Source organism: Lycium ferocissimum, unplaced genomic scaffold (assembly GCF_029784015.1).
Source record: "Lycium ferocissimum isolate CSIRO_LF1 unplaced genomic scaffold, AGI_CSIRO_Lferr_CH_V1 ctg3053, whole genome shotgun sequence".
Lineage (NCBI taxonomy): Eukaryota > Viridiplantae > Streptophyta > Magnoliopsida > Solanales > Solanaceae > Lycium > Lycium ferocissimum.
This window is the reverse complement of record NW_026725336.1, coordinates 6,072-16,791: the sequence shown is the minus strand read 5'-3', so window position 1 is coordinate 16,791 and position 10,720 is coordinate 6,072. Positions and strand designations below refer to the sequence as shown.

The window sequence follows — 10,720 nt, the reverse complement described above, 5'->3', positions numbered from 1 at the left end:
ATTGTACTCACCCTCCACCAAGATGGGAACCTGGTGACATTAGGGTCAGTGAAGTACTCTACCAAAATGAAGTGGAAGAAAATAGAAATTAAAAAGTCTCATCTTCCTCCCATCCTAGGTAAAATTGAAGTCATCCATGTGAAAGCTGGCCGATTCCAATATTCTTTGTAAGTGATTAAGATACTGTTGGAAATTGAGTCACTGCATGTACATTAAAATACTAGGTACAAATTTTCCTTTTCCGAAGAATTCCCAGGAAATGAATGGGGGGCTCAACGGGGCAGGGCAGGGCAAACCTTAGCAGGGGACTTGACCCCATTGCCATCCCAATGTACTCGGGCAAATAAGACGGACTCGTCATGTGAAAACCAACAAGATTACCTGATCAAGATGAATTTGGATCTTTAATTACATTCATGTAATTAGATTTGAAGAAATCATTCACTTACATTATTCATATTATTATTTGGACAATATGTTTTAATATTTGGAGTGTAATACGAAATATGAGGAATTAAATCCATTATATTTGAAGTGTCTACCCCCATCAAGCCCAGATTAACCCCAACTATATATTGTTTAAGTGCCTGATATATATAGCCATTATAAATCACTAATAGGAGCTCTAAAATTTGAAGGTCTTAACTTTTCGGTTGCGTTAAATATCAGAAAAGCAAATTAATGTTCACCTGGAGGTTACTAGCGCAACAACAACAATAAGCATGCATGACATCTACTCTGCTGAAACGACTTATACCTAGGAAATTGTTATGGAAGGTAAAAGGGATTTCAGAGATAGAAATACAATAATAACTACAAAACTATAAACTTCTAGTGTAAACAAATATTTTTCTTGATGTCAAGAAGGATGATGAAGGATTAATTAATTGAGATCCTTAGGCTGAAAACTAGTTATTGATATTGGTAATTTTAAGGCACTGGAAGCTTTAGTTATAAAATAATCGAGTGAGCATGCGTTGAAGTGCTATAAATAGCCTCTTATTTACTACTCCACCTTTCACTTTTACTTGTAACGTTTCGCTTCTCGAGAGTCAAACTATCTGAACTTAGACCAATATTTTATGATATATTTTTCTCATATTAATATGAGAAGAATTGCAACTTATAGTATTTTCAAAGATAATTTTTGAACATCTAAATTTTAATTTTAAAATACTTAATTAACCTCTAATTCAATTTAGCTCTGAAAATTAGTCAAATTGACTCACAAGAAGCAAAACGTGACGAATAAAAACTGAACGGAGGGACTTTTCCATAAACGCAGGGGCTATCTGCCTGATGCATTTTGCCAAGGTAGTTAAGGAAATTAAATGAGTAAAATATTTACCCTCAAAAAGTGGTGACAACGCCTGATTAAATTTACCCCAGAAATGAAGACAAAAAATGGAAAGATACTAGTAAGACTGCCAGTTTTACCATTAATTTTTTCTCTGCTAAGCCCATTATACTATATACAGATATTAGATCCACAAATACACGGAAAGTAGAATAAACTATAACTAGAAAGAAGCTAGTGCAAAACTATAGTTTTTTTATCCAAATGCTTGGGATCAAAGAGATGAAATTTTGCCAAGATGTCCTTTGTGGTAAACTCTCCTACTTGATATATTGAGACATCCACTTGAAGCCCTCACCATATCCCATCTTGCGCACAATGCTGCACATAAACACCTCAATTGGACGGACATTTGTACCAGCGAGGTTGACGTTACCTTTGCCAGTGGTCACACCAGTTAGGCCCAAGTGATAACGCAGCTCGTCTTCTGAAGCAGCATATGGTATATCAATCTTGTTTCCCAAAATGAGAAATGGAACATTTGCCAACGACTCATCTGACAGAAGCCCATCCAATTCCTTTTTTGACTCTGGAAACCTCTCTCGGTCATATGCATCAACAAGATAAACAACAGCATCCACCTGCAAACGAGAAAACTTGCTTGTCAAGCAGCTATAGAGTAGGGGAAATGTGAATTTTGAAAGTAGTTACGACAGACTTGCATAGCATTCATGTCAATAGTGATTTCCCAAAAAAACATGAAGTTGATGATGCACAGACTTGACCTGATTACAGCCAAAATGTCACAACTTGCACCATCCTCCATAAGCCCAAAAAAAGATGTTTGTCCAATATGATTAATGTGGATATGCAACTAGAAATTTTTACATAATGCATAAGTTGCAAGTAGGAGTGGCAGACGGCCGGGTTGGATCAGATATGGGCGAGTTGAAAACGGATTAAACAAAAAATGGATAAAATATCCGCGTGCCCCTATTTAACACGGATAAAAAATGGGTTAACCGACGGATAATATGGATATCCATGGCTTCACGATAGTCAAGTGAAAACACAAGCTAAAAGCCAAAATAAGCTTAGACTCCCAGACAACAATAACTCATGAAAATTGACAAGCTGACAAATGGTTATTGATAATATGGATAATCCATCTGGATATCCATTTTGTTAGTGGATAAATGGTTTTTTGTAACCATTTTGCAAGCCCTAATTGCAAGTAGCCCGTTTTGGCATGAGTAAACAGCTGCTCTTAATCATATAATTATTCACCTTGGCATAGTAGTCTCTCCAGACTCTTCTAGCAATCTGGTGTCCTCCTAAATCAAAAGCCTTGAACTTAATTTGCCCTATGCTCAACTCCTCTGATGTGGGGTATTGTGTAGGTTGATGCTGCACCAATCTCTGCATCAATTTTAACATGGAATGTAGTAAGAAATAAGTCACCACCCTTATTGAGCAAAATGGTAATACCAACAAAACATTTGAATTGGTTTCAATAATTCAACCTCTTAAGTCTTAAGCATAAAATACATTTACTATCTCCATCAATAAACACCATGTACTCAAAACACATTACTAAAATCAACTCCAAATGTACACAAACATATCAATAATATACTCCATTTGAAGCTAGTTGAGGTCAGCTATATGAGTCTTCTGTATTCATTCCATTCCAGAGTTGGTAAATAGTTTGTCATTTACTCCCCCGTTTCAATTTGTTTGTCTTAGTTACTATGTACGTATTTAGACGATCAAAGGATATTTTCTTTCATCATAATTTTCTCAAATACTTTCTAAATATCTTGAGTTGTTAATTATTGTGATTTGTGACTTATACTACTTTTTATGCAGCTTCTAAATATGTAAATTTTATTTCAAAAAAGTTGAAGATTCTCTGTCACTAATTTTGACCCTCAGATGTTTTGTATTCGAGAGCTGTGCATAGAGTCTTCCTTGGTTTGAAGCGCTCTGGAACTTTCTGGCGTGAATATAAAATAAACAAATACGCGATGACATAAATGATGATGTAATATCTGCTAAGCATAGCAAAACGCCCCAACAAGTCAAGAAATAACTTCAATAACTATACTCGAAGCCACATGAATTGGGACAGAGGGAGTAAAACAAATAAGGGGTTTTGTAAAAGTAGAGATTTGTTTCCATCTATTAAGACCCATTTGATTTTAATGGTACTAATCTTTGACTGTTTAGGCATAATAAAGGTTCTATAAAATAAAATAAAAAATTCCTTAAAAACTCATAGATAAGTCTCTATAAGCATATTAAAAGGACCTTGACAAACAGGTAGCTGATGTAACAACTAGGGTTATGCCAAGTTAATACTCCTCCGCATTTTGTTTGTTTTACTTTCCTTTTTAGTTCATTTTAAAAAAGAAATTCTCTTTACTTTTTCGGCGACACTTTGATTCCAACTTTCCACACGACATGTTTATAACCACAAGATTTAAAAGCCTTTTTTGCTTTCTTAGAAGTCTGTGTCAAGTCAGACAAACAAATTGAAATGGAGGGAGTATCACCTACATAGTCATTTACTTGTAATATGTTCTGTTTTAGCAGTTGTTCCTTGAATTTAGATGATAAAAAGGAAACAAATAAAGGAGGAGAAAAGGAACCTCACCTCATCTTTCAACATATGAAGCAAAGTGGTTTTGCCAGCATTATCAAGCCCTAAAAACAATATCTTTGCATCCTTCTGCCACAACCCTAGTGATGCCAACACTCCATAAAACCAATCCAACAGAAACATACTTTCTTCCTAAAAATTGATCAAGTTTGAGGAATAATTTTGAATGTTGAGTCTCAGTTTCTGTGGTGAGACTTATTTATAGAGGTGGATGAAGTTGACTGGTTAAGGGCGGAACCAGTTGCATTATGAAGACAAGTGTTGGAGAGTTAAGAAAGATGGTGACTCGAATTGGCCGGTTCACGTTTTGTTGCTGACGTGGAGAGATACTATTGGGTGCTGCGCGTCATTGGAAGAGTGCTAGCCATCTCCATTGGGAACTCCATGTCATCGTAAGTGTGCTTACCCAATTTCTTTTTCTTTTTCATTTTTTACCGATACCACAACTACATAAGAAGATACTCTTAGCGTCCCATGAGTGTCACCTTGGCAAAAAAAATTTATCCCATAATAAGTATCATCTTAAAAAATTAAGACATAAATTGACTAAATTTTTTCAAGTTTACCCTTAGACAAAAATGATAAGTTAAAGTAACATCTAAATGGTGATTGGAAAGGTCACATAGTAACTTTGTATTATTGAATTCCTAATGTCAAAAGGATTACTACTTGTGCATGTTCTAATCAAGGAAAAAAATAAATTATTTTTATTATATAGGGGTAATTTAGTAAACTTCACATTGCATTATTGATTTCTTAATATGCTTGTTTTTTGCTAAGGTGACACTTATTATGAGACGGAGGGAGTACTTATTAGCACTTATTTGGCCACGAGAATTATTCACTTTTTTACGATTTTTATTTTATTTTATTTGAAAATCAGCTTTGGTTATAAAAATTTCAAATACAACTTAAAGTTATATTTGAAATTGGAAAAACATCTAAAATCTTATTTCATTTTCAATTTTGAGCGACATTTATTTTTCTTTTTCAACTTTTACCCTAAATTTTTTGTTTTCATAAAAGTGATCCCATTTATATTAGCAATCAAAATGTTGCATGCTGTACTACCCATTACTCAATATTCTATACTTCATAGAAAATAGACTTGACATTGTTTGGAAGTTGTTCAGTTTGAAAAAAAAAAAAAAAGCATTAGAGTTAACAGATGTGATTTTTATATATTACATAAAATAATAATGATTAGAGTTAAAGAATGTGGTTTGGATAGAGCAAGAAAATAATAAGGATGACAAATCCGGATAAATTAGTCGAGTTGGGTGGTTTTGCTAGTTTTTGAAATTGAGGGGTATAAATCAAATTTCATATTTGTTCAGGAAAAGTACATCTAATCAATCAAATATTATTTGCAGAACTATAACCAAACACAACTTCAACTTCAAAAATTTCAAATAAAGTGAAAAAATATTTCTTTTCTATGGCCAAACGCCTACTTAAAATTGAAAAAATAAAGACCCATTCAGTAAAAGAAAAATTGCCAAAATTCAAATCTTGCTATGCAGTTAAATTGGAGCTGATTGAAACTTGCCAACCAAAGAGAATCAACGAAGTTTAATCATACTACAAGATGATGCAGAAAAATTGCACTAACGTAACCTAGATTTATATACTCTCAAGCCATCCATCAATTTGGAAACTGGAATTTTCTTTTTCTTTTTCTCTTTTGACATATTTGTTATGGAGAAATACCTAGTAAAATCATTTTCTGAAACATTTTTCAGTAGTTGGTTGGCTGTATAAAAGCAAGTGACATAATAGTTATTGTACAATACAGACGATAAAATATGAAAAAGTGGTTTTTTAACTTTATGTGTGGATCATAAATATCTAAGTGTTAATTAAAACAAGTGGCATGCAATAAAGTACACCCCTATGATATGATTCAATTTTGTATAAACCACCTATATTTTAAAATTAAATACTGACACCCTTATATCATAAAAATTATACGCTTACATCTCATGGTATAGCCGTAACTAAGCATATCAAAATATAATTATTAAAAAATAAATTAAACTTAACTAAAAAAGATATATGAACTATTATTAATAACCATTATTAATTAATTTGTGTTTATTTCCTATTTATGAGTTCTAAAAAATACTACATGTTTTTTTTTTTTTTTTTTTTAACAAAATGCATGAAACATGCAAGAAAGTTATTACTAATAGTTGATATATCTTATTAAGTAATTTTGTTTATTTTCTACTTAAAAGTTTCAAAGGATCATATTTCATAAAATATTTTTCTCATTTTTAATCAAAGACCTGAACAGAGAATTTTAACAAATATTTTTACTTGTGTAAAAAACTAATATAAGATAAATACATCAAAGCTTTTTATTATAATTTTACTTATCTTTTAATGATTATATTTTAATATACTTAGTTACGGATAAACCTCATGTGGGTGTAAGTGTAGGATTTCTATAATATAAGGGGTGTAAGTGTTTGATTTTACAATACAGAAGATGTATCCAAAAACTAATTTATATTATAGGGATGTTTAGTATAGTTAATCCTAAAAGTTAATTACTAAGGCTAATTACACTGAATACCCTTGTAATATGACTCGATTACGAATAGACCCTTGAAAAAAGTTAATTATAAGGCTAATTTGCAACATTCACAAAATGGTTAATTCACCTTGTAATACCAAACCAAACATACCAACAAGTTTCAAAACAATACAAACCTATGAAGTTTTAAAAACACCAAAGTTTTAGAGCAAATATATCATTTTTTGATTATAAGGTACGGGTACCAGACACCAACAAAAATTTGCAACATTCACAAAATGGTTAATTCCAATTCCGAGATCATAGGTGCGTCCATAACGTGGTTTACAATCGAAACACAAACCAAACATACCAACAAGTTTCAAAACAATACAAACCGTGGGCACCCCCCAAAGGGTGCACCCGCTATAGCGAGGTGGGTATGTCAAAACACGGGCCGCGACGGTACCCGAGGACCACCGAGCACCCCTCATTCCTAATCGCTTAACCTCGTTTTAGATTTCTCAGTCGGAAAAGACTTTCGTAAACGATATAACGTAGGCCAAGTATCAAAATAATAATAATATACATAGGTTTCATTTACCCACTATTACTTACCCACACATACGTGTCCCTGCACCCTTGTAGACCCGAGTCCCGTTAGTATGTATACAAAATAGCACCTATGACTTCCGTAACTCTCGCTAGCTACGCGGTTTGGTCTCCTGGGTGGCGCACAACAGCGTCCAAAGAGAAGGACGTCATGGGATATTGTACCGAGTATGTAAAGCATGAGCAAGAATGAGGCACAACGGCACATATAGAAATTCATAGTTAACATTCTCTTCATAGTGCTTACCCGTGGTCAACCCTATTTCGTGCTCGCACACAGTTAAAATGATCTTTACTTGGGAATTAGTCCGTCAGACCACAGTTTTGCATATACATGGCCCATAACTTACATGGTATTAACATATTTAAAATCAAAACACATATATGTTTTGTGTTCATTCGTACCACACGAACGTGATGCATATAGGTTAATCATACTTATATAGATGAGTGAAGCGCGGCTCATATACGAACCGTTTTGAACACCATACTCGTATTCATTTTGGGCACTCGGCCCCTTCGGCTCGACGGGATCGCTAGCATGCGTATGGCATGCATACGTACCTTATGGCGCGGGATTAAGGGCCCCCGGGCGGCTTAGCACACGTACCGCCCTCATGGGCTCGATAGACTTGATGGCATTCGTAGTGCCATACATACATATATACATATACATCACATAGGGGTATCGTTTTTAATGTCATCATCCTTCCGCATTCATCATAACACATGCATAAACTTATCATCATATCGCATTTATTTATACACATTTTATCATTATCCGTATTCGGCCCTCACAGTTCAGATATCGTATTCTGACGAGGCTACACCACATATATCTCATATCGTACATGCCTCATAGGCTCATTACTCACTCGTTTCATAGTCATGTTGTGCTTTTTGTTTTTTACTCTAGCGTCATCAACATATATCCGTGCCTACATACCATAATTATCTTACATCTTATAGTTTATGATTATGAATTTTATAAGCACATCATGGTTCCTTACTTCAAATCCCATGACAAGCTTAAGTGCTACCATATCTTATCATATATGCATAATGAAAGATTAGTAATAATCAATATCCAAGATACTCATTCTATAAAATACTTCATAACAATTATCATAGTATGCTTGAGAGAGAGCAATGGAAAATCATTTACAAACATGTCACCTTGGGGTAAGATTCTAACCAATAGTCATTCATTATTTATTTGTCGATTTTCATCATCTTTCATAGTCATCCTACACACCTAATCTCGTATAACTATTCATGAGAGAGGACTCTTAACTTTCTTGGAGATGGGACATTCAGTAAAGAGGAAATTCATGTCATAGGCTAAAAAAGGGATAGAAAAGATGAATTTGCGTCTTTACCTTGAAGGGGTTCGTGATCATTGCTAATCAATTACAAGAATATACTATCAAGGTTTATACTAGCCATATTTCATATCAGTAATCATTCATAATTATATCACTAAATTCATTCATTTGCCTTATTCGCATTTCATAATTTCATACCAATTCTCATAATTATAGCTAAAAGTCCATCGTCTCATTCTTTCACATCCAATTTATTTCATGTTCTAAATGTCATTTAGCAATACACCACAACACAACAACAATCATGTTTGATTCAAACTATTTCGTCACTATTAATCATTCATGACCCATTTACACTCTTATATGTCCAGTATTTTAACTATTCTAACTATATTGCATATGAATTTTTAATAAAAATAGTTTTTCTCCATTTCATTTCTTGACTTGAAGACTTTTTTTAACGGGTTTCCTTTACTTGATTCTCTTGATTTCTTGTTATTGATCTATTTCTAGGTCCATTTGTTTGGAACTCTCTAGAGGTTTCTCAAAGACTTTGACAATACGGGTATCCTTAGATTTGTATTCTAACATAGAATTCATATTTGAATGATGTTAATCGTTTTTAAGAGGTTCTCCAACACGACCAAGGAAAGGCTAACTGCGGTCGTATTTAACCATTCAACACTACTCTTGAGATTTTTTTCGGAGATTTACGTAGGTTACGGCTTACTTTTTATTTAGACATGATCGTCATTCCCGATTATCAACACAAACGTATGTATTGTGTAGAATTGATGGGAGAAAATGTTTTTTTTTCAAGTCTTTCCCATTAGGTCTTGGTTGGATATTAGCTAGGGTGAAGTTCCTTCGGGTATGACTTCGTGATTTTGACAAGGGCTCCATTAATCCCAAGAATCCATCATTTACTTTAACCTAGTATTCATTATTTATTTGTCGATTTTCATCATCTCATAGTCATCCTACAATGGTTAAGAACACTAGGGCTAAAAATAGAAAAGATGAATTTGGATATCTTGTGAGAAATTAATATTGAAGGTTAACTAGATGTGAACGCGATTCGTGGGGTATTTTGGATCATTTTTCTATTAGGTTGATTGTTGTTGATGGTGGCTTTTTTCCCTATTATTACGATTTTTGGATTTTGAAAACTTTGACAATATGGGTATCCTAAATTCTTGTAGATTTTAATCATTTTGAGGTTCTCCAAAGAGGAAGGAAAGGCTTCTCTCTTATTGTGACACATATTATCGGAGAAAGGAAGGATAAATTGATGGGAGAAAGCATGATTAGGTTTGGTGTTTTGTTGGATATTATCTAGGTTGGATACTAACCGCATCACAATACGTAGATGAAAACTTGATGTATGATTTACCGGTGGATTTTTTTCGATGATTATATATAGAAAAGTATTTTAGAAAAGGAAGGATTCTTGAGGGATGATCACAAGAGATGAAAACTTGATGTATGATTTAGTTGATGATTATATATAGAAAAGTACGGCGTGATACAAGACTTAGTTGCCATACGTGGAAGTAAAGAGGGACATAAACTATTATGTTGGTTGACACGATTTGTATGATTCATTTCATAGTTGAGTTGATCCAAGTCTTGATATGACTTGTGGCTTTGTGACTTGTACCTTCACTGTTGCTTTATTGGTTTGCATTGATTTACCAGGTTTACACTCATTTATGCATTCATACACTCATACATGATTGAAATGGTTCGGAAGACTTATGGCATGATGCCTTGTGTTTGACATTGATTTGCTAATTGTTCATAGTCCATACATACTAAGGAACTGGAATACGTTGAGACCTACATTGTGATGTGAAATTTGTGAAAAAGTTAATATAATCTTCTTGTTGAACTTGTGATACTATTTGATACATGGTACTTGATGAATTGATCATTGAGAGTGATGTGACAGTGTTACTATACATATGAAAAGACATATTTGACCGGGGGTGAGGATGTGGCCTAGTTATGAGCTCGTGGTCCGAGGTTCGTTCCGAAAACGAGAGGTACATTGATATGGCCCGCTTCTGAGGTTCATTCCGGAGCGGAGGTTTATGCTCGGGTCCGAGGAGTGAATCCAGAATAAGTGGTAGATGGAAACCATGGGTCCCCTGCAGGTCATGACTACTGAGCAATGACATCAGTTAGGATGGGTGTACAACTCGAGTGATTGGCCAGTGCATGGCGTTGCATTGTACATCATCGTATTTTGCATTGCACATCATTACATTTTATTCTACATTATTATATGCTCGTTTGTTTCTGAT

At 34.0% G+C, this 10,720-nt stretch overlaps 1 protein-coding gene across 1 annotated transcript; it reads right to left on the bottom strand.

Moving 5' to 3' along the window:
* Positions 1-1,413: 1,413 nt before the first annotated feature.
* LOC132043922 (GTP-binding protein SAR2) lies at positions 1,414-4,223 on the bottom strand. Its single transcript, XM_059434387.1, has 3 exons — positions 3,954-4,223; positions 2,585-2,716; positions 1,414-1,938 (listed from the first exon to the last, which is right to left on the bottom strand). Exons 1-3 carry the CDS (start codon positions 4,080-4,082, stop codon positions 1,618-1,620), a joined length of 582 nt encoding a protein of 193 aa, XP_059290370.1. The 5' UTR covers positions 4,083-4,223; the 3' UTR covers positions 1,414-1,617.
* Between the last annotated feature and the right edge of the window lie 6,497 nt (positions 4,224-10,720).